At 41.0% G+C, this 26,748-nt stretch overlaps 4 protein-coding genes across 5 annotated transcripts; 2 read left to right on the plus strand and 2 right to left on the minus strand.

Annotated features, from left to right (window-relative positions):
• The first annotated feature begins 2,048 nt into the window (after positions 1-2,048).
• On the plus strand, positions 2,049-4,347 carry commd4 (COMM domain containing 4). Its single transcript, XM_028431276.1, has 8 exons — positions 2,049-2,143; positions 2,437-2,508; positions 2,599-2,664; positions 2,750-2,789; positions 3,001-3,120; positions 3,561-3,641; positions 3,764-3,940; positions 4,039-4,347. Exons 1-8 carry the CDS (start codon positions 2,141-2,143, stop codon positions 4,077-4,079), a joined length of 600 nt encoding a protein of 199 aa, XP_028287077.1. The 5' UTR covers positions 2,049-2,140; the 3' UTR covers positions 4,080-4,347.
• A 191-nt stretch (positions 4,348-4,538) lies between these two features.
• neil1 (nei-like DNA glycosylase 1) lies at positions 4,539-7,445 on the plus strand. Its single transcript, XM_028431780.1, has 10 exons — positions 4,539-4,786; positions 4,979-5,466; positions 5,542-5,661; positions 6,033-6,120; positions 6,215-6,299; positions 6,371-6,492; positions 6,579-6,606; positions 6,914-6,981; positions 7,058-7,256; positions 7,337-7,445. The coding sequence occupies exons 2-10, from the start codon at positions 5,009-5,011 to the stop codon at positions 7,369-7,371; spliced, it is 1,203 nt and encodes a 400-aa protein (XP_028287581.1). The 5' UTR covers positions 4,539-4,786; positions 4,979-5,008; the 3' UTR covers positions 7,372-7,445.
• Positions 7,247-14,622, minus strand: man2c1 (mannosidase, alpha, class 2C, member 1). Its single transcript, XM_028431778.1, has 26 exons — positions 14,444-14,622; positions 14,037-14,162; positions 13,833-13,956; positions 13,682-13,752; positions 13,426-13,603; positions 13,149-13,338; positions 12,572-12,678; positions 12,378-12,488; positions 12,198-12,290; positions 12,013-12,129; positions 11,841-11,936; positions 11,619-11,764; positions 11,177-11,300; positions 10,832-10,953; positions 10,668-10,753; positions 10,224-10,370; positions 10,059-10,138; positions 9,880-9,974; positions 9,697-9,801; positions 9,423-9,579; positions 9,209-9,352; positions 8,983-9,092; positions 8,819-8,898; positions 8,610-8,752; positions 7,849-7,952; positions 7,247-7,757 (listed from the first exon to the last, which is right to left on the minus strand). Exons 1-26 carry the CDS (start codon positions 14,542-14,544, stop codon positions 7,646-7,648), a joined length of 3,069 nt encoding a protein of 1,022 aa, XP_028287579.1. The 5' UTR covers positions 14,545-14,622; the 3' UTR covers positions 7,247-7,645.
• Positions 14,623-17,826: 3,204 nt separating this feature from the next.
• ca12 (carbonic anhydrase XII) lies at positions 17,827-26,739 on the minus strand. 2 transcript variants are annotated; one of them, XM_028430494.1, is made up of 9 exons: positions 25,879-26,739; positions 25,666-25,686; positions 23,325-23,504; positions 22,349-22,491; positions 20,780-20,875; positions 20,643-20,706; positions 20,359-20,516; positions 20,140-20,266; positions 17,827-19,534 (listed from the first exon to the last, which is right to left on the minus strand). In XM_028430494.1, exons 1-9 carry the CDS (start codon positions 26,048-26,050, stop codon positions 18,879-18,881), a joined length of 1,617 nt encoding a protein of 538 aa, XP_028286295.1. In that variant the 5' UTR covers positions 26,051-26,739; the 3' UTR covers positions 17,827-18,878. The 2 variants fall into 2 exon arrangements, with proteins under 2 accessions (XP_028286295.1, XP_028286296.1); XM_028430495.1 differs by lacking the exon at positions 20,780-20,875.
• Positions 26,740-26,748: the final 9 nt, after the last annotated feature.

The following is a 26,748-nucleotide window of genomic DNA, read 5'->3' on the forward strand; positions in this document are numbered from 1 at the left end:
TTTTCCAGTGTCTTAGAATAACTCTTGAAGCTGTAACTAGGCCCACCATAATAACAGAAAATATTCTTTTTGATACAGTTGATAGTTGAGATCTGTCCCCTAGTAGACACATAACAGGAGTTAGGGGGATTGTTAAACCAGACCACCCACTCAGGAAGTCCATCACTTTTACCCAGAATTGAGCCTGTTTCACTGTTTTTCATCTAAAACTGGTTTAGTTGTAATCTCACTGCAGCCTTCTTTTAGCTCCTGACATTTCTCAGTTTATAAATGATACATAATAAAAAAAACAACCTCGTTTTAAATTTCCGATTCATACATAAATCATAAGTCATATCTTCCACTATGACAGATCACATGGCACTGGAATATTTATATCACCCAATACAGCATGAATCCACAGCCCAGCCATGGAGGAACTTCTACAGACAGCACGTGTTTTGCCTTGTCTTTTCTGTTACATCAACCATTGCAAGGTTTAATTATACAGGTTTTTATTATCCTTTTGTTTTATACTCACATGTAATCCAAACTAAAAAAGGTGGTGTGTGACCCACTTCTTGTATTTGAACACCCCTCATTAATACAGTCAGAGGTGAGATGATGGGGAAGTAGATTAGTTCTCTTAGATTATTTGATTGTCTGTTAGTTACAAGCAATGGCAGGTTTGTGTTATGTGCTTTTACAGTAATATGTTGTATGATAAGCTAAGGATGTGAAGTGAAATTTTATAATGTTTGCTCACCTGTTTACATAAGGAGCACAGGCAGAACCAGAGTGATGAGAAGGGCTTTAAAAGCAGTGTATTTTGGGGATATAGACAGCAGAGCATTTCCCCTTTAATTGACCTATTCTGCACTTAACCCGCCAGAGTGGATGCTTTATTTTGTACACTTTCTGTTGTTAAATGTGCAATATGGTAGCATGAATAAATAATTATCACAAACAAGGACTCACATCTGTCAGAGACACAGACAGTGTTAAAGGTTAAAAGTCTGTTAAAAAAGAGGCACCATGTAATGTTGCTGACAGACTGATAGGAACAATTATGAGCAAAATACACTCATTTTACACAGAAGCTCTGCATGGATGTCAACATCTGACTAAACCTCAGCTGTGTCTGAACCTACAACTTAATATAGTACATTTTTGCCACAACAACTAGAACCAAGAGACTCACTGTGGACATGGACTGGTTCAGAACAACACACTCACAGAGACTGTAACTATAACAGGCACCTTACGGCTTCTTCCTATGTGCAATAATCTTACAGAACAGACTCAACAGAATCATCAGGAAGGCCGGCCATGTTGTGGGAGAGGAACTGGACTCTCTGACAGAGGTGTGTCAGAAGAGGATGTTGTCCAAAGTAAAGACTATACTGGACTGTCCCTCCCACCTGCTCCACACTGTGCTGACCAGCTACATTCCTGCCTGTCTCAATCAAACTACTGAACTGTAACAGTCACTCAGACACTGTACATTCATACTGGTACATTCATGTCATGCTCTTTACTATGTAAAGGTTTTTATACAATAGTAAATATGTTCTTCTTTAGATACAACTCAGGATTTAAATGCTATCTAGGTATTTAGATATTTATTATATATTTCTATGTCATATTTCCATTTATCTTTGATTTCTATTTGTCTGTAACAAAAAGAATTCCCCCTCGGGGATAAATAAAGAAATTTTGATTCTGATTCTGAACTGTTAACAGAATGTTAACGCCTCATTTAAGTACATTTGCACTACTGCTGTATTCCTCATCTTGATCACAATGACTTTGAACTTAATTATATATTTAAACAGGCCTGTTAAACAGTTTTTTGCTTCTGCTGCCAGTGTCAACAGCTGCAGAAGCAAAACACACACTGCTACATAAAGCTCATTCTGATTCTGAACTTGAGGTGGAATTAAAAAAAAAACTATACAAAGCAACAGAGGTTAGGCAACTGGCCAAGAAGAGAAGTAGAGCAAGAATCTTACCGTAGAGGATCAGGAGAAAATACAAATGTCCGAGTCCTCCATTCCAGTAGTTTGTGTAGGTGTCTGAAGGGGGCAGCATAGCCATGTGTAGTCTGTAACTAAAGAAGAAGAACAGACTTCCTGTTTTCTTCCCGTTTCTTCTGACAGTCATGGTAAATATCTTATTTTATGTTATTTCGATTATCTGTGAACTAGGTAGATTAGCTGACATTTTAATGGCGTTGGTTATAAATGCATGAAGAGGTCAATTAAACTGAACAGAGTCGATGTTAAGCTGCTTCTACATAGCTAGCAAGCTAAGCTAGCAGCGCCTCTCGCTGTACAGCTAATATCAGAGTTAGATTTACAGGGTTAGATAAGTAATTCGTGTTACTGAACATTAGGTAAGTTTTCATCTGTAAATAAGCTAAAGAACGCACTTGTGCTTTTGTGTGTCTGTATATAGAGGTTCCGTTTCTGTGGAGACTTGGACTGCCCTGATTGGGTCCTCGCAGAAATCAGCACTTTGGCAAAAATTGTGAGTGCAAATGTTCTGAACACAGAATCACTAAAACAATGTCAAGCTTCCAGTGTATGATAATAATGTGCGCATCTTCTGAATTAACAGTCAAGCGTCAAGATGAAACTCCTCTGTGCTCAAGTGCTGAAGGATTTGCTTGGAGATGGCATTGATGTAAGATCCACATAAGTTATCACGTGCTATCGATCACATTTCATGGATATACATTCATGTTGTTTTCTTTTGTTCATTCTTTTAGTATGACAAAATTTCAAAGCTTACTGCAGATGCAAAGTTTGGTAAGTGTCCCTTTTGCTGGTACTGCGAGAAAGAAGTACAATACATTTTTATGTATTTTCTTTATGTAGACATAAGACACTTTGTCCACCACAAAATATGTTGTGTATTTACTTTATTACTGCAGCTTATTTGTCTCTTTCTCATTTCTTTACAAACAGACTTGTGTCAGTGTTGTACCTCTATTTCCTGATTCATCTTTTTTTTTTGCAGAGAGTGGAGACATCAAAGCTAGCGTGGCTGTGCTCAGCTTTATTTTCTCCAGTGCCGCAAAGCATGATGTTGACAGTGAGTCTCTGTCCAGTGAGCTACAGCAGCTTGGTTTGCCTAAAGGTTTGTTTACCATTTTAGTACTAAAACTACTGAATTTGAATTCAGGGACATTTTTCCCAAAATATGCACACCAACACACACAAATACTGCAGCCTGATATTTTGAGCTTTACTGCATTTTGCAATCGTTTGGTGATGGTATGAGATGCAGTACGTTCTGAACTCTGCTGACAGTATAATGGAGCACAGAACAAACACAATGTGTGAGCAGTGCATTTAGTAGGGTGGGTGTTGTGTTGCATTGAAATATTGGTGCACTGTTCTGAACAGTTTTCAGATGACCTTGAGATTGTTTTGTTTGTATATGAAGTGGTATAGTATCACTATTGATAGAGTTTATTTCAAGGATTTTGTTAGTTGTGTTCATTGATTTGTTTATGTTACTTTAATATACAAAGACGTATTGTTTCTGGTGTTAATGATACACCACTGTTCCTTCAGAACACACAACGGGACTTTGCAAATCATATGAAGACAAGCAATCTGCACTGCAGGACAAACTAAGACAGACCAGCTTGAGATGTAAGTATTTCACTCTTCTCCATTTGAAAGAGGAAGAAAACATTTATTGATGACAAGTGCTGTCTCCTCCGGGGTCGGATGACTGAGGGTCAGCATTAATTCTTCTGTGTAATACTTTTCAGTGGGGCGACTGGAGAATGTGTCCTGGCGTGTCGACTACACTTTGAGCTCCAGTGAACTGAGAGAAGTCAATGAGCCTGTGATTCAGCTAAAACTGCAGGCACAGGGTGCAGAGTCAGGCTCCACAGAGACGACTGTTGTCTCAGTCTCTGCTGATAAGTTCAGAATCCTACTTGCTGGTCAGTTTTGCAGAACTCTGCATCATGTGTGTTTTGCTAATCCATTTTTAGCAGCCTGTGATTATATATTTATATATATTTCCCCCTTTTTTCTGCAGAGCTCAAACAAGCCCAGACTATGATGAATGCACTACAATGAAGAATGGTTGGATTTGAATGTCTGAACAAGAGCTGGATACAAATGATGCTGAACTACCTGAAGTGCCATACTTGCATCTTTTACAGTAACTTTTTGTTGAATTTAGTTCAATTTCCTATTTGTATTGACTTATAATTTGTTGTATGTGTCACCACATAATGAATGAATGGTGGGATTGTGTGCACACTGTCTTGGTTTGTCAGTAAAAAAATTCTAAATGGACAGTTTTTGTATAATATTGTAATTATATAAAACACAGTGTTCTTAATTATGTTCATACCTCACGTTTTACGTTCATTTGCGCATGAATAAATACATGAAACAATAAAAAGTTCATCTACTCCTGGTTTCCTCAATTCCTACATATCCCATCATGCACTGGCCGGGTGGTCTGTGCAGCCACCCGTGTTTTGCCTCGACAGTGCAGGGGCTCTAGACTACGCTGCCTTTTAATGAACTATTATTCATCACAACAAAACATTTATTCACATCCGGAAATAAATGACGTAGTTGGTTGGTAGAAGTTTAATAACGTGCGATATGAAAGTGCGGAAGTATCGCGAGATATCAAAGGAACGCACGGTGATTTAACACATCGTTTTGTAACGCGCATGTTGTGAGCAGTTTGCTTCAGTTCTGTTCCTGTGCCTTGAAGAAGTACTCCTGCAGAGAGTAAACACTGTACACGTGTCTGCTTCCTGGTTCGGGTAAGTAACTAAAGAATAAAGAAATCAAACATGTTACAAATCGTGCAAAGCACAGCAATGGGCTCAGATTAGATGACTGCGTGTTGTGTGTTAGTAGTTCCGATTTCTGACAGCACACACCCCATTACCCATTCAGGAAAATGTAGCTAAAATATCCACTAAGTGCTGTGATCTTATTTGTCTTCTCTGCAGCTGTAGCACAGGTTTATTTGTTCCAGCAAAATGCCCGAGGGACCTGAGCTCCACCTGGCCAGCCTGTATGTGAACAAAGTGTGCGATGGAGTGGTGTTCACTGGGCCAGTCAGAAAATCTGAGGTCAGCAAGAACCCCGATGTGCCCTTCACCTGTGAGGCCTATTTCATCACAGCCACTTCTAGAGGGAAGGAAGTGAAGCTCACTTTGATGCCCATAAAGAGTGATGATGACCCAGATCAGAGAGCAAAGGCAGGCCAGGTAGCACAGCCCATGGATGTAGTCTTCCGCTTTGGGATGTCAGGCTATTTCCGCTTCACCAGAGAGGATGAGCTGCCCAAACATGCACATCTGCGTTTCTACACTAATGAGAAACCCTGCAGAGTGCTGAGCTTTGTGGACACACGCCGGTTCGGCAGCTGGCAGCCCAATGGGACATGGCAGGCTGACAGAGGGCCCTGCGTCATGTTCGAATACAAGGAGTTTAGGTTTGCAAGGTGTCTTTTTTTGTCATCTGCTCAACCAAAGTGTCATTATGCTGATCAGAATAAAATGTTTTGCAGGGAGAACATTGTGACACACCTGTCTGACCACGCCTTTGACAGACCCATCTGTGAAGTCCTGCTCAACCAAAAGTACTTCAATGGGATTGGAAACTACTTGAGGGCTGAAATCCTCTTCAGGTGATGAATACTTATTTAAATCTTCAGGTGATGAATATGTAAATAAGTATTTAGCAGCAGCGGGCACTGAGGTTATTTTGTTTCCTTTACAACAAAGACAAATGAATTATGGTCAAAGTAAACAGGCTTTTATTATTTGTATTGTTGTGATGCTCTGGAGTGAGGAAACAGATGTGGCTACATATTTTACATTGTGAAATATTGTGGTGTAAGTCACAGTGCTTGGAAGTCTCAAGGTTGGTTTCCTACCCACATAATGGCTTTCTTTCATGGGTCAAGCTGTGGGAAGGATGATGATGAATGGGACATCTGAAAACAAAAGGGTCTGTTCTACAAATGAATGGGTTTTTAGTGCTCTTTCGTTTTTGTAGGTTGAACATCCCACCCTTTGTGCCAGCCAGAGATGTACTAGATGGCCTTCAGACTGAAGATTTATGTGGGGACAACAAAGTGAAAGAGGTCCAGGCAGTAACATCCAGTTGTCTTAATTAACTGCTAAAACTCAACCATTGTACAATTTGCTAACAACGTCTCTATTTATTCCTCGTAACAGATCACACGCAAACCCAAAAACAAGCAGGAGACGGGCGACTTGCTTCAACTTTGTCATGCAGTTCCTCTGGAAGTTGTGAACCTAGGTGGGTTTTCACACATATATTCTGTCGTTCTTTATAATAGCTGCGTTTCATGTCACATTGATGCATTTTAGGTGGGAAAGGCTATGATCCTGAGAAGGCAGACTACTCTGGGTTTGAAGCATGGCTGCAATGTTACAATGTGGATGGAATGAAATCTACTCGGGATCACAATGGCAGAACCATGTGGTTCGCAGTGAGTTTAAGGATCATCCTTTATGTTTAAGGAGGAATGAGGGCTTTACATTGTGCTGATACTAATACTTGCTGCTCTGATTTCAGGGAGACCCAGGGCCAATGGCACCAAAAAGTGAGTATTAGAGGCTGACCAATCCCAGACTAGGGGGGGAGGGGGCACTCTATAGTTGGCATACTGGTGTGACCAGACACCGTTATATTATATTGAAAAATAAAAATGATGGGGGTCAGTGTATTTCATCAAGCTTTTCACGGCACCACTGTGCTCTGGTTACACATGCTGCTGTTGTCATTGTGTCTAAATTTGGCATCATTTTTATTTATACTGCTTTGTAGACTAAAGTTTTCCACCGTAAGCCCAGTCCACAGTCGCATCTAACTGTTCTGCTTTTTTTTTTTTTTTTTACACCTCTTTGAAGATTCAAAGTCACCCAAGGCAATAAAGAGAGTAAAGAAAGAAGACCATGATTACACAGACAGGAAAAAGGTAACCAGTAATGGACTTTAACCAGTAATGTACTTTCAGCCTGAAACTCTAACACCACTTATATATATTTTATTAGTTGGGCAGACGTGGCCCTGAAAGCACAACAAAGAAAAAGGCGATGAAAGAAGAAGGCGGGACCAAAACAACAAAGAAAGAAAATAAAGTCTGTCCAAAGGAGTCAAAGAGAAAAAAAAATCGGGAAGTAAACGCACCACAGCGCGAAACAAGGTCAAGCACTCGCAGGAGGAAGAGCAGTAGTGCTGATATAACTGCAGGTGAACTCATGAGAGGTTACTCAAAAAGAAACTGTTTTTGTGCAGGAGTTCCTTTGTTCTCACTGCTGTCCTTGTTGCAGGTTCACAGAGGCGAAATGTCAGAATGGCCAAGTAAAGGGGAGGCATCACAGGTGGAGCTTTATGTAATATAGTAGTAGATCCTTTTTTAAATAAATGTATTTCTACCAAGGTTGTTGTACAGTACAAGTACAAGTTATTTATTGAATTGATGCAGTAATGACGTTATTTTGTCTAAAAAACATCATCTATCAAGCTCTTGAAATAACAGCACCAGATCATAGTCACAATGATTATTTGTACCTTCTAAATTATCTCTATTAAGTGTTTAATGTTTCACTTGTCGTTTTCTGGAGAGCTGTAAAATGTGATCACAAGATGAGCAGAAGTGAAACAATCTGAAAGGGGCTGAAGTCCAGCATGATTCCTTCTGATGTGACATGGACCGGCCTGGTTGGATCTTGCCTTTCCAAGAAATCGCAACTTAAAGGAAAAAAAAGGTTTATTTTTAGAAGACAATATAATGCAATACAAGTATTCCAGACAGAGACACTATACAAATGGATACACTTACTGCCAGGCCTCCTTCACAGGAAGGGTGGTGCACACAGCTGCTGTCACACTACTCCCATGTGCTTCATAGAGGCGAATAACCAGCACCCCGCGTCTGGCCTCAGCCTGTTATGGGAAGTAGTGGGCAAACAACCGATAAAGGGACAGGATTGTTCCTCTGAAGTGGGGTTATATGAGGTACTTTCCTGCAGTCAGTGTATTACGTACAGTGATGGTCAGCACACCTACAGACTGGAAGAGTGCTGCCTCAAAAGCTAAGCAATGACTTTGCAGGATTAGCAGTAGTAGGGCCACTTAAAAGAAGGCCCAGCAGCACAGCTAAAAAAATAGGCATCAATACGTTGCTATTTCTAGTGGAAAACTAAAGCCTTCTAAATCCATCTATGCTCTCTTGATACCACCAGACTATTGACAAAAACTGTAATTTGACCCTGCAGAAAACAGAAACTCCTGGTCTAACTCTTGATTGGTTTGTTTGTCTTAACTCTGTTTTAAATTAACATTTAAAAATGGCAAATTAACAAAGGCAGAGTATCTCTGAAAGGTACTTGGACTCAGTTTTCTTTATTGTTTCAGGTGGCTACAATGTTTTTGTGGAGCCCGCCCCACAGCACTGTTACTTGGCTGCTGTCACAGTACTCCTACCTGTTTCTACAAACTGTGTGCCTCTGACTATGAAAATAACCTCACACAACCCCACTTTAGACCATGATTATTCAGTACAAGTTTTCTCAGTTTTAATCACTGTGCTTGATGCGATACCTGTTTAATGGTCTCAAGTATGACCGCTTGAGTGTTGACGGAGAAAGCACTCCAGGGCACGGTGTCAGGACTGCACCGCATTAACCTCAGGGGGAAATTGAGGTTGTATGCAGACTGGATGACGGAGGCATCTTGGAACGATCCTACACAAAAGCCACAATATTTGCTGTATTTGTTTTTAATGAGTCAGAAAGATGGGCCAAACTTACCTCTGTGTGGCATGACTGCGTAAGTGAAACGGTGAGTCCCCATGTCAGCAGTGGCATCAGGGGCCTTGGGTGCTCTCAGTCTGAGACAAAAAAACAAACATTTATAGTTAGATGGACTCACATTTACTATAACTGCATATTAATACTATAGGTGTTAAACTTACAGAGACAGGGTTATTGTGTTTTCGTGGATGGAATAACCATATTTGCAGTCATTCAGCAGTGCAACTCCAAAGTTGTACTCTGACAAGTCAGCCCATTTGTGACCCCAAACCTGAGGAGTCAAAGAAAAGCAAAGACAAGGATGTTTGTGTTAACTGCTGCTGTGTAGGGACAAAAAGAGGAAATAGGATGTGTTTAATAAATAACCATGGTTCTGCAGTTCCATACCTCAAATCTGGCCCAGTCCCATGAAGTATTTCTGTGAGTGGGTCTCTGCAGATGGCCAAACTGGATCTCATATGTAGCATTGGGGCTGCGTACACGCACAGGAAACTCAACCTTTAGGAATTTATGTGCCTCCCCCCACTGTACCTAAAATTGAGAAGATACAGCAATGTGTATTTGCATTCATGTATTTTTTAAGAAGTCTTATTTTGTGTACCTCTGTGTTGAACTTGATGTAAGGACACATGGCGTCCATGACGATGTCCTGTGTGAGCGTGCTTTTATCACTGATCCTGAGGGTGACGCTGACACACCCCCGAAGCCCACCTGGAGACGCGACATGAGCAGGCCGCACAACGTCCAACACAGGCTTCCTATAATATAATTGCTCTTAGTTTTGTGACATTCACATCATAGACTCTAATAATTAAGATTTGCTTTGCAACACAACCAGAAGGTTTTGTCAAAGCTTTAAATGTAAAAGTTGGAACCTCGTCTGGAGATGGTAGTCCATTACATCCCAAGCATCCCAGTACAGAGGGACATCGTCAAACATGACAAACTGGTTCCCACGGCAACCATCAGAGATGGATTCCCTGAAAACCAGCATAAGGTGAGACATTTAAATTGTGCTGTAAAGGACAATGCACAGGTGTTTACTTGTCTTACAATACCTCTTTTCACTGATCAAATACAGTGAAGCCAAAGTGCCGTCTTTGTTTATAACCACCCGTAAAATCCCATTCTCCATGAGAACAGTGCCATCCCCCTATAATGTTCCATAACACACACTTAGACAAACTTAATGACAAAAGAGCTATAATAAAAACATTTATCTGTATAACGCACACACCTGAATGGTGACAGAGACAGGAGTCACCGGCTGGGTGTCCTTGACAGGAGACATGCCAACGCTGGGCACTGTCACCAGAGCTAGAGTGTTACACAGAGCGTTAGTGGATGAGGTTAAAGGCTGAATGGGGCAACAACGTAAACAGAAAAATAAAATCAAACATACTTAGACCAGGTTTGTCAGTGCCATCTTCAACCTGTATGACTTCATGGCGCTCCCATGGCAGCGAGTTGAACACACCTGTGGATAATCCTTTTGGTCCCAAAGCCTCACATGCCTGACGCAGGAGTGTTGCACCATCACTGCGGATGTCTGAGACAGACAGCTATTCTTACTAATAATTCTGCCATTTTTGCCACCTCTCTTCACTTACAGAGGTGGAGAGATGGCGCAGCTGCACCACATATCACATTAATGAGATGCCACTTTGAAATGACAGTTCCAAAGAAAGGATATCTCACTGTATTAAATATCTGGAGCCTCTGGTTTTATGTCAGACCGGAGGGACTAAGATACAAGGAAAAGAAGTGAGGAAAGGCATAGAGGATGTGTGAAGTGAGAAATAGGAAGACGTGTGAAAATCACCATTTGAATAAACGGACAGCATACCTCCATAATACTTAAGTGCATCCTCCACAACCATCTGTGTGCAGCTGCCTGGGATCACATCATGGAACTGGTTCAGAAGAAGCAGCCTGTAAAGGAAAACAAACTCAACTATTTCAAAGTTCAAAACTCACAGAGCATCTACTACGTTTACTCATTCTACTCACCTCCAGAGCTCCTGCAGTTTTCCCACAGGATACACAAACACAGGATCTCTGCACATTGCCAAGCAGCTGGCTATTTCAACATCGTGGAGCAGGGCCTCACACTGCCGGTTTTCGCGCTTAATCTGGTGGCAATAGAGCAAGTTTGCAAATTTAGTGGCATATGACTTAAAACACATAATAATGTGTAAGCTCCTCTTATGCTTTCTTACTTGATTGTGTGGGACTACATTATCATATGTATTTTATTTATTTTATCAATAGTATGAAGTCATATTTAAATCAATTTTAGAAAGTTGGCAGACATGACTACCTGCAGGACAATCATATATATTTGTTTAATTCTACCTGTGCCTGTGTTGTGTAGGTTCCATTGTGCAGCTCCAGGAAGAGCTCTCCAGTCCAAGTGCACAGAAGAGCTGAGTCAGCCTGAAGCTGAGAGAACAGCTTGTCAGGACCGGACATCAGGACTCTGAGAACCACCCAGGAAACAGTGATGGAAATGAGCAGTGACATGTCTGGTTATACATTTGTTATTCATTCTGACTAAAGCATGATTGTATTTCCTTTAACTGTAAATCACAATAATGACGTCGTAACAATTACATGAGACATTGTTATAATTTAATAAGCTGGGGAGAATGTGACTACGTGCAGAAACACCCATGTTAAGACGTTTGAAATGAATATAAAACTTGTGAGTAATATATGTAGGGGAAGCTGTCCTTGCTGGGCTTTGGTCACTGTTACTGATGAGTGTTGAGTTAAAAAGTGTGGGACAGGAACTGACTTGGGAAGCCCATCTGTATCCTGGACCACATGCAGTCGGTCAAGCATCAGCTGTGTGGGTCCTCCACCACCATCACCAAATCCAAATAAAGCCGCGCTGTGGTTAGCTCTGCCTTTGTCTTTGTTATTCTTCACAGTTTTTACCAGCTGTGGGCAGAGAAACATTTAAAAAACTTGAAGCTGGAATGTAAAGTCTGTCTAACAGACCGAAACCTAAACTTACATCTTCAATCTTGCCCTTCATTTCATAGGAATTTCCAGGTGGGAAGTGAGTTAAGACCTTGGAGCCATCCAGACCTTCCCAGAAAAATGTGTTATGCTTTGGGGGGAAAAAAAAATCAAAACATAACTTTTAAGCAGGTTTTTCAAGTCAGTGTCTGCTATACTGTACTTACAGGAAAGGTGTTGACCAAATTCCAGCTCAGCTTCTGTGTCAAAAAGTTGGAAATGCCACATCCCTGCATTATCTGAGGAAGCTGGGCAGAGTAGCCAAATGTATCTGGAAGCCAAAACTGCAGAAGAAAAACTTTCACTTTGAGGTTAAACTCAGGTTATGAAGACATGTTGTATGAAACCACACCTCTTTGCAAAGTATCCCAAACTCTTGGTTAAAGAAGCGCTGGCCCTCCAAGAACTGCCGGACCATGGACTCACCTGAAGGCAGATTGCCATCCTAAAAGAGGGATATGTCATTAGTAAACAAAAAAAAACTTTTAATAAAAGCAGCTTCAACGTGATGCATTTTTAAGATAAGGTTTACCATTTCAACCCATGTTCCTCCAACTGGAATGAACTGGCCTTTCTTCACATAATCCTGAATTTTAGAGAAGAGTCCTGGGTACCAGCTCTTTACCCACTGGAACTGCTGGGCCTGGACCCAAAGAAAAACAGTCAAATCTGGACTGCTTTGATTTGTTGACGCATTATGATACATGTACATTAAAGGGCAATTACCTGAGAGCAAGTAAAGACGAACTCCGGATTCTTCTCCATTAGGCTGATGACCGTCACCCAACTTCGGCCACATTTGCGAATAGTCTCTTCATAAGGCCACAGCCAGGCTAATAGATAAAGAATAATAGCAGTCTTGTAATTTAGTGACATCTAGTGGTGACTTTACAGATTACAACTAACTTCTACATGTGTAGAATAAACGATCTCAACCTAAACAAAACTAAAATAAAGGTTCAGTTTTTGTAAATAAATGAGTGAGAACACATTTAGCTATTGCAGCTATTTAAGTTTAGAGAGCCTAAAAAAAATCCCAAAAAAATTCGATCCCAACTCCTGCCTAGTCGTTGTTGTGTGTCCTTGGGCAAGACACTTTACCCGCATTGTCACTGGTGTGTGTCACTGGTGTGTGGCACTCTTTGCTGGGCTGTCTTATGCAATTTCCCTGATGGGATTATTAAAGTATTTCAAAATTCTAAAATTCTAAAATTGTGACATCATAAAGGGGCTAAGCTCCACTTCTGGTTAGGTCAAACCTATAAACACACTTAATACAGTTATAATAAATACAAAGTGAGACCTGAGTCTATGTGGCAGTGGCCCATTGCATGGATGGTGTGCTGACTTTCTCCATTTCGCTGGCTGAAGAAGTTTTGAGCAAGACTATGTGCTTTTGAGAAGGAGCTGGGGTCGAAGGGGTCACAGAGATTTACCATCTCATTCACAGTGAAGAGGGCCTGGTAGCCTCGCTGCTCTCCTTCTCCCAGTTCCTGTGCAGGATGAGTGAAACATTTAATGTTTGCCTTTATTTTAATTGAATTCTACCAATACCATCATACAGTTTGGGATGACTGTACCTTTACAATGTCAACAAGCATCTCAAAGTCAGTCATCAGCTGCCTGACATCCCCGTTAAATATCACCAGCTCAGCTCGCTGTACAGAAAACTGTCTGTTTGGGTCTGGAGCTGCAATCATGGACCCTTGACCAGCTCCAAAAAGCCCATTACAGGCCATTTCCACATAAAGGGTGAAACTACAGATAGAGATAAACACATTTTAGATCACCAAGGTAAGATGGTTGCAGAAGAAAGTCATGTTTTAACCAGCTGACCTGTGAGGTTCCTCATCTTTGAGACAGTCAGACAGGATGTAACTTGTCTTTTCACCCTCTTTAGTCAGGCCCTGCAAGTTGAAACAGTGTTATGCTCATTGCTATTAGCACTGCACTCTGATATATTAAAATATAATGTGTGCTACATTACCTGGACAGGCTGTCCATCTCTCCAAACCATAGCTTCTCCATCACTTTCCCACAGAAGATGAACCTCCTTCCCTCTCCAGGACGCAGGGATGTTCAGGCTCACTTTAAACCAGCACGTCCACCACCTTCAACAAGCTTGGGTTAGAGCCAAGACACATAGGAACAAAAGATCTGAGGGCGATAAACATCTCAGAATATTACTTACGTCGGTCCAAAGGTGTCACCAACTTTATAAGGTGCAAAGTTCTGCTGGGAAGCGTCAGCGAATGTGATGCGTTCATGGGACAAAAAGGAGGCTAGAGATTCCAGTGGGCAAGAGTCTCCATAAAGCCTGCAGAGATAAGACTTATATATAGACTAGACTATATAAGTCACTCAAGTCACTTAACAAGGATTTAAAATACTAATTTATGCTAATTGCAGCAAATGTTATTTGTTAGTTGTCAGATTAAAACCACAGCGTCAGAGACAGATCGAAACAAGCATGAATGCTACTAATGAATACAAATTACAAGCATAACAGCTAAAGTGAAGTAAACACATGAAACCAAAAGTAAGAACAGCAGTTTGATCCGCTGTGGAAACTTCACTCTGAGCTGTAGAGAAACTCACCGTCCTCTCAGGTTACAGTCTGTGAAGTAAATATCTGAGATGAACTTCTCTGCTCTCTCCAGCAGCGTGCGCCTGTTCTTCAGCACAGGCTGGTGATACATCACGAAACGAACACACAAACACCTGCACACGCCTGCGGCTGCACAAACACAATGCACCGCAGAAGAGGCATAAATACTGTGAAGGAAAAACTCCTCTAAGACCCGGAAGTAAATGGTAAATGGTTTGTTATTGCACTTACAATGTCCAGCCGCTAGATGGTAGCCATGTCCAATATCTGGCAACATGCAACATAACTAGGATATTTCTCTAGAGGTCAGACAGGGCAGGTGAACTGTGTGTGCAAGGGTCACCGAGAAGTTGTATATGTCCGGTGTGAATAACGACAGGTTGGAAAGAGAATATAGATTGAAAACATCAATGTACATACAGGTAAAAATATATCTCTGGGTGCCAGAGAGCTTTTAAATTATCCAGCCAAGCACAGAAATTGGTCCGAATGCCAACAGAATCACTTTTTAAAATCACCTAGAAACCTAGAAACATGTCTGCTGTCATTTGTGGTGTTTAAAGCCTGTTCTCTGTGTTACCGGATGTCTTAATTTGCTTGTGTCTTTATGTATTATCATGCTTTTTAAGCTACCATTGTGTTTGTGCATAAAATGCAACGATGGTACAAAAAACTCAATTGAAAATTGCGATTTTTTTTGCATGATAGGAAATATTTACTTCTTTTTGTACACATACAAACAACTTGAGACATCACAAATAATACAACTTACAAAACAATTCCATTTTTGACATGTAATGATGACACAGTTTTAAAATATGGCAAAATGATACCAGCAGCAATGAGCATCCAAACCAGTTATTAAACAGCTCATTCTCTTAGCAGATGACCAGTTTAATCCGTCTGTAAAATGTACAGTAAATGCCTACACAGAACACCTACACTGAGTAAATGCATGCATGCATATAGCAGAGGAAGAAGTGATACCATGGCTGAGAGAACTTTTGTCAGGATAACACGATGATGTAATAACTTTCTAGTGTCCGTGGTTAACTGTGGACACGGTTCGGTCTAACTGAGAGGCTTTCAGGAGAGCTTGAGAGCCAGTCTTGTGATCTGAATGGTGGACCGGGGTTAGAGGTCAGCCCACATGAACACTGAAAACACAAAAGCCTTTTTTTCTCCACATTATTCACAAGGAAGGAGCTGTGTTTGCAGGGAGCTGAGAACCCTTTTATTATAAAATCCATAGAGCAACTCTAAATACAGGGTTGGTGTAAATGTGGTATAGCCCATCCCTCTCAGGCCATCATACCATCAGAGATGTCTGTCAACTCCTATCCCCCTATTGTTCGGACTGTGGTTGGGCTTTCTACCATGCCGGGACAGCTCGAGGGAACGGGTGCCATGATCTGACGTGACCTGAGATTCTCCCACTGTAGTTGCCTGGGAGCGTCTGTGTGCAGCTCCTTCTTAAGAAACTCAGCACATCATGTCAGATGAATAAAGGGGGATTGGAGAGGACAGCTGTTCTTCTTGCACTTGGGAAACAGTCATACAGTTCAAAACATCCAGCACGGAGGCCTACCATGTTATACCCGCCACAACACAGCATAGGAAGTCCAGACTGTGGCTTGAGGAAATCCAAGTGCTTCCCAAAACCCCAGAGCGGCATGCAAACCTAATCCTGTGATGTGCTCAATGCTTGCATGCTTCCACAAATGTTCAAACTGACCCGTGGGACAACTTCACAAAAACACAATGAGTGATGCAAAGGGACAACGGTCTCGTGGCCGTGTTGAAGTTTCATTACGGTCTTTTGAACTCAGGTGCTGGATAAACAGCTATACTCTCGAGCCATACTCGTCTGTGTCTCCTATGTTGTATGCAACAGTTTTGCTTTTGTCCCGCTCATCTGAAGATCTAAAAGAAAAACACAAAACAACCATTCAGAATAATTCATATAAAGTCTGTTTATTTTTGCTTTTTCTTGGTCTTATGGCCCTCAAGTATCTAGTTTATTATTTAGTTCCATGATATATGAGCAAAATGTGACGTGATGTAGCCAATTAAAAGTCAGGGGTTTGTTTTTTCATCACTTCTCTTAAGTTGTTAAACTTTTCCTCTACAATCACACACTCCTGTGACTCAAGAGGTTAGCCACAATAGAGGGAGAGCGATGACAGGAGGAACATTTGACACGTTTCATGCAGAACCCACCCATCAGGGGTTAGACTGAGTGTGTCTGTGTGTGTGTAGGGTAGACTGCCACATAGACGTTCGCCTCTGAAAGTGAGGTGTGTAGCAAAAGTAGAAAGAAGCAGAAGAGACAGTGTCATCAAAATCAATGCAGCGCTTTAATGTGATCTATTATACTTTACCTCATGTTAATATGTATATGTTTCCTTCTCATCTTCCTAGAACCTGAAAAGTCCTCCCATATTTCCTGCTTTGAAGATTTCTGTTGTTGTTTGTTTTAGACTAAAGATTACTGCAATTATTACACTTTCTTCAAAACTTTAGTTTTTCTGAAGTGGCAGGCTTTGAAGCACAACAAAGCTCCAAGTCACACCATAACGCAAGGCCAAGAAAATATTCTCCAGGCAACTATAAGATGTTTATAGAAAACCACAATTACACAAAATTGGTTCATGACTCACTGAGTGGCACAAGTGAGTTTATACATTCTCCAAGAAATCCTAATGAGGACGCAAACATCCTGACCTCTGAGGTTCAGAGCTGTGGGTCAATTAAGGTTGACCATTCTCTTGGAATACCACTACTATTGTCCACTTGGTATAAATATATCTACCTCTAAAAACAGGCCCTGGAAAACTCAATAAAATGACCTTTGGTAAATCTTGCTGTGGTTTACTCAAGATTTTAACAAGTGCAGTTGTAGTGTTGTATTACAGGAGTTGATGTCTTGCCATCTACCTACCTTTTTTGCCTCAACAGACAGCATATTAAAGAGATGATGAAAACAAGTCCCAGGGCAGAGCTCACCAGTATGGGAACCAGTAAACCTGCAGAGCATGGAGCAACAGAAGCAGAAAGGTTGACATGATAATCTGTTTTTATTCAGTATGTGGGATTATATGTGTTTAAAATGGAAACAAAATGGAGATACATGATTCTAAATAAAAACAATTAACAAAACATGTATTCCTGTAATAGCACAGAGATTTTTGTTTCATTAAAAGGCATTTGAGTCAAATTCAGCCACAGGAAACGTCTGTAACTTTTACATTTAAACTCCAAAACACAAACAAAATGTTAGAAATGCAGGATTCCTTGATGCTGCATAACTGTGAGATGAAGACAATGACAACATGATGGAAAGAAGCACAAAAATCCAGCAACATACCAGTGTTTATCCAAGAAATGTCATCTGAGCAGCAGAGAGAAACAGAGAAATGGATAGTGAAAACAAAATTTATCAAGCACCTCGGGCATAGTATCACTCAAGAAGAGGGTGTAATGATAAACAAATAAATCATGACAACAATGGCATCTAGTTACACCTGGTCTACAATGTTCTCTTCATGATTTTGTTTCATTCACTTTTATGATTTTCAACACATTTATCACTGAGTTTCCCTGTCGTTTGCTGCAAGTACAGAAGAGCCACAAACCTGTGCCACTGAAAAAAATATATTGGTATAGAGAATAACATGAAAAATTCCAGCTCTGTAAGATCGGATAGAAAGGATCCAAATAGGGAAGAAGTCTGCCATGCACGATTCATTTATGATGCTTTTATTGAAACTATTTTCTTATGCACTGAAGTGGTTTTCTATGGATATCTGAAAAGGAGTACAAATTGTAAGAGAAGAAGACAGAGAAACTACATAAAGCGCTGAAGGTCTGGCAAATTCTTTTGGTTGAGCCACATCTTTATATTGTCTAAGACAATAATTACTAGTATAGCTCCACAATTACTGAACTACTGTATAGAACTGAACTTGGCATCTTGTATAACACTATAAATGTTCCTTGTCAGACATTTAGTGGAGCTTGTCGCATATTTTCATGCATAAAATTTGCATGCATGCTTGGTTGGAGTTTATTTAAAAGCATTCTTTGGCTATAGGCTTAAAAATATACAAACACACACCAATGTAAACAATTCTCGGAGTTTTAGGACAAAAATGTACACACTGAGATAATAATTCCACAACCTGCTTACAGTACTGAGCACGGTCACCGGTGTGATTGAGTTTGCAAAAGAAATAACAACTCTAAGTTTAAAACTGGAGTCTTTTTTTCAGGAAAAATATTAATATGTGCACACACTGTAAAGAATAACTTATTATTAAATACGTTAAGCAAAGTCTAGTTAAATGAATGCAGGCTGTGGCTTGAAAATGAGTCTTTCTTTGTGACAACTGATGTCAGAAGGTCTCAACAATGTCAGGAATCTCTCTAGTCTTCCCACTCCATGGGCAAAAGCCAAGGATGTGGATAACCCTGAATGTGTGGTTTCCTAGAAGCAGGAACGGCAGGGGGTCGATTGCCATAGTTTGTCATCGGCACACTGTGCTTAATTGCTGTGGAAGTCTTCTTTTGATTCATCAGGGCTTTTGTCAGAGAGCGATCTAACTCAAGAGCCTCATCAGCTGGCCGCCCATGGAGAATATGTCTGATGGTGGGGAGAGCCAAGTCTGACTTACAGTCCAGGTAGCTCTTGAGGTTGAGCTCAGGGAAAACTGCATCTCTGACAGCCTGAACCAGCTGATTCTCATTGTGGGACTGTTTGAGCTGATGCAAAACTCTCTGCTCCAGTGAAACGTAGCACAGTGTGTCCTCAGCCAGCCCAAACTTTCCCACATAGTGGTTGGTCTGGCTCTTCTTCCAAAGGGATGGATTCAGCGCTTGTTGTTTGGACTTGGCCACAGTCTCACTCTGCTCGTCTTTGAGGTCTTTCTTCTTGCCAGCACGGAGATTCTTTGAGCCACTTGGTAGGAGCTGATATAGCCCCTCATCAGCCAGGTCTGCTAGGTCACCGACAAGCAGCTGCTGAACGACATGCTTCCTCGTGAGCGGAGATGTAACTGTAAGAGTGCTGTGCAGTCCTCTGCCTGGGGCAGACACAGAGCCAATGTTGTTAAACACCTCAGCACGTGGGATATTCCTTTGATTGCACTTCACTCCCAGCATGCAACAGCGCTGCCCATAGTAAGAAGCCAAAAGCACAAGCCAGTGCTTGCTAAACACCACTTATGGAAGCTAACAGTGTAGAATCCCACGCTGCCATGTCAAACAATGTACCATTAGGAAAAGCATAGCTCTGAGGGCAAAGCTCTGAAATCATAAAAACATGCACATTCATACCGCACTATATAGACCTAAATACCACACAGTGCGGTAAACCAGGCAGCCACATAAAAGTGAGCCTTTAAAGGCAAAATTAAGGGCTGCAGACGTCCTCATTATGTCAGAGGGGTAGCTAATTGGATGTATCTTTTAAAGATGGCCTACTTTCTAACAAGTCAAATCAACTTTAGGAATAATCACCAAAGAAGCTCTGCTGCACACAGGTGATGCCACACACTAAAAGCCAGCCTGCTCCACAGAAGTGCAGATGCCCACACACCATCAAAATCAGCCATTTATAAAGCAGAGCATTCACAGTCATGTGACCTTTTCACCCATGCAATAAATCCATTTCAAAAACCATACTTACCTTCCTTAAAAGATACAAGGACAACTCGGCTATCTGCGTTCTGTGGTTTCCTGAAGTTGGAGTTCAGTGGCACAGGGGCTGAGTCCTGAGCATGGGTGGAGTACAGAGCTGTCGCTAAGGTCAAAAACTAAGAGACAAAACAAAACAAAGGGAAGTTGTGCATAAAGATTTTTTTGGCAACAATTACATTTAAAATCTGTTGAAAAACTGCTGAGGCACCTGTTTACGAGAAATGGTTATGTGATTTCTGAACAATGTCCACAGCACGCTGGGATAGCAGGGAGGAGTTGTCAGTGAGCCGTCGTAGCGATAATACTCATCTAAACGTGCAGGTAGCAGCTCCCTGATGTTGAAGCCGGACACCTTCACTCTCTGATCTGATGACAAAACAAAAATCCATTTAGTGTAAGACCAATCATGACCACGTGAATGTACTGAAGTTTTTACACAAACCTGAAAGAAAATACAATTTATAAAGCTGGCAAACCTTACTTTAGACTCACCTCTGTATTTAATACCATTGATGAACTTTAGAAATTGTTCAAATGCTGGATTGAACTCCCCAACCTGTACAGGGAAAAAAAAACAAAGTTAGACGGTTCTATTTAACAGAAATCAACAGCTCCTTCTCATGTCTCACCTCAATCAGGACGCCCAGCACGGCTAGGCCGTCAGATTTGTCTATAGCTGTGGACATATCCGGATACTTGTCAGAATTGTAATGTACTACATGCATCTGTGAAGGAGAGAAGATCAATATCAAGATAAAACAGGGTTCCTAACAATGTTTCTTAACGCATCCTTGGCTGCATTGGCATGTAGGAGGATACATTATAGCTTTTCCACCTTTGTTGTAACAGCTTGTATTCCATGCAAATAAGATGTTTATTGGTTTAGAAACAGCTGACTTCTATGACAAAACCAAACAAAACTGGAAATGTTTTACACCAGATGGGTAATTACAGAACATAAATGATCACCACACTGCTCTGCCCGTTGTATTTTGTAGTGTAACCAAGACTCCTGTTAGTCATTCAGGGTATAAAATGACGCAATTGTATTCACAGACTTTGTTCTGTTTCTGGAATTAAGGTAGACATTTTGCACTATTTCTGGGAAATGTTCAATGTCCCATCATTTCATCCCTCCAAAACAACATGTCATCAAGGAACTGTGGTTCCGGAGTCTGGAGAGACTTGAAAAGCTGCATGTTCTCTGAATGTCCACTGAGAAACTCAGGTCAAACCACAGCACCTTATATGTGGCTGTGCTGCAGCTGGGGCACATAAAAGCACACAGGTTGCAATCATTTCAGTGTCTACCCACTATAAATTCAAATGATACTGAAGTATATAAAACACCCTCCTATTTTCACTTTAAAACTCAAATCTTCTGCTTTACTTTCAGTCGCAAAGTAAATAGAGCAAACTATTGTGTGAAAAACTGCTTACAGGGCTGACATATTAAATAACATAGACAGCCACTCTTTGGTTGAAACCGAAGCACATAATAGTCTGGTACTCTAATCTCCTTAAACCCTGCACAAGTAAGACACGTTTACATACAGTGATGTACACCCAGGGCTGACTGTCTTTCTGTATGTTCATTTGAATGGTTTTATTTTAGAAACAACAGCAGAGACAAAAACTTGTCTGTGTTTTATACAAGTGGCCCAATAGCTACACAATAAAACTCTCTGACACTGTGTGACAGGACAAACTGTATAAGTGTCAAGAAACCGCAACAATGACATGAAGACACTTTTAAGAGCTTCCTCAGCTCCAGCAGCATCAGCTTTGAAGTGTGTCAGTGGCTCTGAACCTTCTGTCAGTCAAATGTTACGTCAAATCTTACTTCATTTGTCACCTGTCACCTGATGCTGCAGATGATTGACAAATGAACAGAGTGCTTATATGAAGAAATTGACAAGGTGGTCATCATTTGACCATCATTTGAAAATGCATGAAGTTTGTAACTGAGTGCATCAGCAGTGTCTAAAAAAACGACATTTAGATAGCATGTCCTAATGATGATTTGAGCTGATTTAAAAGACGTATGTAATGTTAGTAATCAAATAATTGATTGATTCTATAACAAAACAAACAATAATACAAATGTTATCTGCTGTACTATACAATCCTTCAGTGAAATGAAATGCTTCAGCTTTTAACTTCTGTGTAGTGTGTAGTTAGCGGCCCTTTGTTTTTACCTCTGCTGCGTACTGTTTATTGTTCACCAAGTGTTCAGAGCCTGCAGGCCGACTGGCAGAGCCCCAGTGGAAATGCAGCTGAGCCGCGGTGTAACGATGAGGCAGGCTGGAGATGTGCATCTTGGAGGGCAATGATATCTGCACTGTGGATCAAAACAAATGACCCTTAGTTCACGTCAACGCATCAGGAGACATCAACTTTATCTAACGTGAGGAGGTCATCATGGCACACCCGGTGCTGTCAAAATGGTGTAGCTACATTTAACATGGTGGGATGACACAGGGTGCGTTCTGCATGTCCGTCACTGTATGATGACTGCTTGCTGTACAAATAAAAAAAGTCTCTGTCAGCTAATTTCAAACATGCGTCACGTCAATGGTGCCATCAGGTTTACTTAGACAGTTTTTACAGCGATGCATCGTCAACACTCTGCAGATGTTTGTATGTTCGGCTGTGCACAGATTGCCACTCAAAATCAACATGCATCGTGCCTAACAGGCTTAAAGTGTAATTTTGTGGAATAATTACATTCATCCGAACATTTTTTTAAGATCACAACTGATTGCCACGTCTTGCAATTACATTTCAACTGAATTAAAACTTGAATATTAAACTTGAAGCTGCTTCCCTTTGTTAGAATGCATCAGCAGAGGCAGAGCAAATGACAAGTCTTGCCAGACTAAACATGGAGCTCTGTCTTTGGGTGAAAGGAGATAATAAGAGAGTGATTATAGAAAATTGCCATGTCAGTTCTAGAATGAAGATCCTCCTATCATTTTGTTGAGGTTGACCTAGAAATTAGGTCTCTGCGTTTATGTGTGGCCATTTCTAATGAATATGTTGTGTTCAATTAGAGAATGTCTGAATTCCAAACAAAATAAACTGCTGTTACACATTCGCCTGGTTTGATACACAGCTGCGTTGCCTGTGTGAGATAATTTATTGTGTTTGGTAGCACTGTTGATTTATACTCACCAGAGTGTCCATTATTTCCCAGAGTGAGCTGCTCATTTGGTAACAGGTTGTAGTTCTGTAACTCAACTGGACGTAAACTTGGATCAAACCTCAGCAGCTCTGACTTGATGTCTATTGGAGACTGGAAAGCACTGCCGCAATAGGGATAAATCTTGGACCAGTGGTTCTGTCCTTCTGGCCCTACAACAACATCAGTAAAACACCTTTAAAACAGGGCTATGACTTGAAAGAAAGTGATGCTGATTACACCCTAAACTGTTGCAGTTTAGGGTAAATAAGCAAAACATGCCCCAGCGTGAAGCCAAATGGGTGATGGCTCCAAGGAGGGCCAAGGCTTGTTCTAGCCTACTGAACATTTTATCTGTAATCAAAGTGAAGTATATGTACAAGTGGCATGGGAGAGGCCTGTGGCTCTGCTCTTGGCCCTTTCTGAAGCAATGAGAGTGAGAACCAGGCTGGTGTTTGCAAGGGAGAGCCAGTGAGAACGCTGTCTCTCTCCAAATGAGAGGTTTCTATAAAGCACAAGACACTGAAAATGGCCACATTTTTAAATCGAGTCATGCAGTTTCAAAAAGTGACCTCAGCTGCATGCTGGGTGTCTTTCAATACATCATGTCTGCAGAGACAATACAGCAGAATGGCCTTCAAAATAGTGGAAACATGAATTGATTGATTGAGAGATTATCATTGAGTGTGACGATTGAAGCATAAGAATCCACACTGAGCTCTTTAGACATGATTTTCAGTATAAAGTAGGGGTAATGAATGGACAAAATAAAAAGACTATGAATGCACCATTTGGCTGGGATTCATCTAAAAATTTACCATTCACGATATGCCAGCTGACCATGGTTAAATATGAATGATGCAGCAGAAAGCCTGCCCCCCCCCCCCCCAGCCTGACTGTGGGACTAATGTGGATTGATTGTATAAGACATGCCAAACAGCTGTGAAATCACTGCATATTGCTTGGTGCAAAAGCTCAAAGTTCAATTGAGGCAAAGGCTCCCTATAATAAGAAAGACAGTTAACTCTGATGGCTATAATTACTCACTGTCCACTTCATTTGTGTTTAATTTGATGCAGGCAAGCCCTTTAATAATGGACCTTTGGTGGCCTTTGGTGCTCCCATGGCAGTCCTCGGTAGAACATCAATGGCTGAGGGTAATTTCTTAAAAACCCTTTTTATGTAAAAGGAATCTTAAATTAGAGGATTTATACAAGCAGAGTCATCTTTTCAACTTTACATCAGTGGTAGAGCAGGGTGAGAAAACCACAGCCGTCATTGTCAACATTTTACTCCCATGTTGAGGATCAGTGTTTTGTCCTCTGCCAGAGGGTGGGATGACCTGTATGAATCAGCTGTGGCCCTATCAACAGAAAGTGCTATCAGACCTACAGAGTACTGACTTCTATGACAAGGCCTCTCAGGGGTCTGTAACTGAGGATGAAATCCTCCATGCTGCTGCTGCAAAAAAAAAAAAAGAAAAAAAAAGAGAGAAAGCCAGAGGGTGTTCTCCATCACAACAACAACTCTTTCCACAGAAATCTTTCTGGATATCCATTCATTAATCCACTGCTATAATAAAAATTTTGTTTCAGAGGTCTGGATTGAGCAGTTTCATCTAGCTATAATTATTTTACCATTAATTACTGTGCAGAGAAGTGGATCTTTTTTTATTCATCCTAAATGTGCCAGTAGAAAAGAATTCCAACAAAGTTATCTTAAAAAAAAAGACCAATTTATCCAGAGATTTTTGGACTGATTAAAGAAATTATACTAACTGCTTTACGTGGCTACATTTAATTTTAACATTAGATCCCTGAACACAGCGGCTTTTTTTAAGAAGCAGCAACACAAAGTAAAGAGGTCATGCTGTGAGCACCGTTTATGTAAGAGAGACTCAAGATGGTTCAAGAGGTCCCTGCCCGCAGACCTTAAGGCTTGAAACTGAGGCAGTCAGCCACTTATGAAATTTTGCAGTGTCTGTAACGAACTCTGCAAGGGGTGGTGTCAGTTCAAATTGCCTTTGAGAGTCAATGAGGGGTCACTGTGATATAAATATATATATAATTTGACCAGGAAGAGTATGCATTTGACATGGCTATCATTTTTGTCTTACCACTTGACAGTTTGACATTGCCAGCTCAAAAAAAAGTGCTGTGACAGCAGAACAACAGTAGCATCCTCTCTGACTCACTTGCTGCATATAGATACATCAAATTAAGTTTAAGTACACACATTTGTCTGCTAAAGTCACTAAAAAGTGAGTTTACGTAATTACAAAGTTATTTTTTGTGAAAATTCATATACAATAGGAAAACATATATAAGGACTTACCACTGTATGTCCATTTGGCACCTATAGAAAAGACAGAAAAAAGACTCAGTAAATGACTGATGAAAATAAACCAACTGAAAACAAGCCAGAAACGAGTGGCCACTGTTGATCATTTGTCGTGAGCAGGTGTTTGGAGACACCTGCCACGAAGCATCCTCTCTGCATGCAGTTTTTTAAAAAAAAGTTTGTCCTTGAACTCATCAAAGATCTTACCGTGCAGTGCGCTGAATAAAGTAAGCTGCAGTAAAACGGTGGCGGTGAAGCTCAGAAAGCGCATCTTGATCCCCTCAGCCCTCCCTGTGTGTGGCAGCCTGATGTCAGCGCTGGTGCAGAGCAGGAGCTTGGAGCGCCACAGCGCCAGCATCAAGCCGGCTTTTATACTCATGTCAGCTTCATTGTAGCTCGCACTGACGTCAGGGCGACAACAAAACCAGCCCCCGGAGTCATCTGGTCACCGGAGAGTGACAGCCAAACTGCGGCCACCGCATTCGAGCCAAGACACTCATTTAAGTTTTCCAGAAGAGTTCAGGGACGCGAGGAGCGGCGAGAGCGCGCGTCAGAAGTCAGAGCCCACTGACAGACAGGTGAGGTGTGAGGGCTCTGTGGGCAGACCCACGCACTGCAGCCACCCAACAAACACTCCAGAAATCCTTTTAAAGCTAATAAACAGTCCCATCTTTCTTCCTTTCTTTCTTTTTTCTTTCAGTTAATTGGTTTAATTTTAGATTAATATGAGTAAAAAAACATATAAACCTACATGTATTAATCTGAAAATAGGTTACTTCAATGATCCAATCAGAACACTTTTGGCTTCTAATTTTCTAATTGTCACATCAGGTAATTTTGATACAAAAAGGTCGTGAACACATTCTACACACAAATGCCCAGTACAGTAAACCTGTCCCATAGCATACTGGCCCATTTATAACTTGCCCAGCTATTGTATTCTGCCCTAATAACACAAACTGTGCCCCCTTACAGTTAAAGTAGAAAAGGAAGCCAGTGTTTGAATTGTCTACCAGTGTAACATTGGTTTCGATTGGTATGGTGTCACGATCAGGATAATGTCAGTCCAAAGGTTGG

The sequence above is a fragment of the Parambassis ranga genome, chromosome 19 (assembly GCF_900634625.1).
Source record: "Parambassis ranga chromosome 19, fParRan2.1, whole genome shotgun sequence".
Classification (NCBI taxonomy): domain Eukaryota; kingdom Metazoa; phylum Chordata; class Actinopteri; family Ambassidae; genus Parambassis; species Parambassis ranga.

Bases quoted from the DNA above. Each gene is read 5' to 3' on its own strand.
- neil1 (XM_028431780.1), top strand. From the start codon at position 5,009: ATGCCCGAGGGACCTGAGCTCCACCTGGCCAGCCTGTATGTGAACAAA. The intron at 6,300-6,370 runs GTGGGTTTTCAC...GATGCATTTTAG, and splicing joins TCTGGAAGTTGTGAACCTAG to GTGGGAAAGGCTATGATCCT. The intron at 6,607-6,913 runs GTGAGTATTAGA...ACCTCTTTGAAG, and splicing joins AGGGCCAATGGCACCAAAAA to ATTCAAAGTCACCCAAGGCA.
- commd4 (XM_028431276.1), top strand. The intron at 2,509-2,598 runs GTGAGTGCAAAT...CTGAATTAACAG, and splicing joins TCAGCACTTTGGCAAAAATT to TCAAGCGTCAAGATGAAACT. The intron at 3,121-3,560 runs GTTTGTTTACCA...CTGTTCCTTCAG, and splicing joins GCAGCTTGGTTTGCCTAAAG to AACACACAACGGGACTTTGC.
- man2c1 (XM_028431778.1), bottom strand. From the start codon at position 14,544: ATGTATCACCAGCCTGTGCTGAAGAACAGGCGCACGCTGCTGGAGAGA. The intron at 12,489-12,571 runs GTAATTGCCCTT...CTTTGGGTCCAG, and splicing joins TCGTCTTTACTTGCTCTCAG to GCCCAGCAGTTCCAGTGGGT. The intron at 11,937-12,012 runs GTAAGTACAGTA...TTCCCCCCAAAG, and splicing joins ATTTGGTCAACACCTTTCCT to CATAACACATTTTTCTGGGA.
- ca12 (XM_028430494.1), bottom strand. From the start codon at position 26,050: ATGAGTATAAAAGCCGGCTTGATGCTGGCGCTGTGGCGCTCCAAGCTC. The intron at 20,876-22,348 runs GTAAAAACAAAG...TCTCCTTCACAG, and splicing joins ATAAACAGTACGCAGCAGAG to ATGCATGTAGTACATTACAA. The intron at 20,267-20,358 runs GTGCCTCAGCAG...TTTGTCTCTTAG, and splicing joins TAACCATTTCTCGTAAACAG to TTTTTGACCTTAGCGACAGC.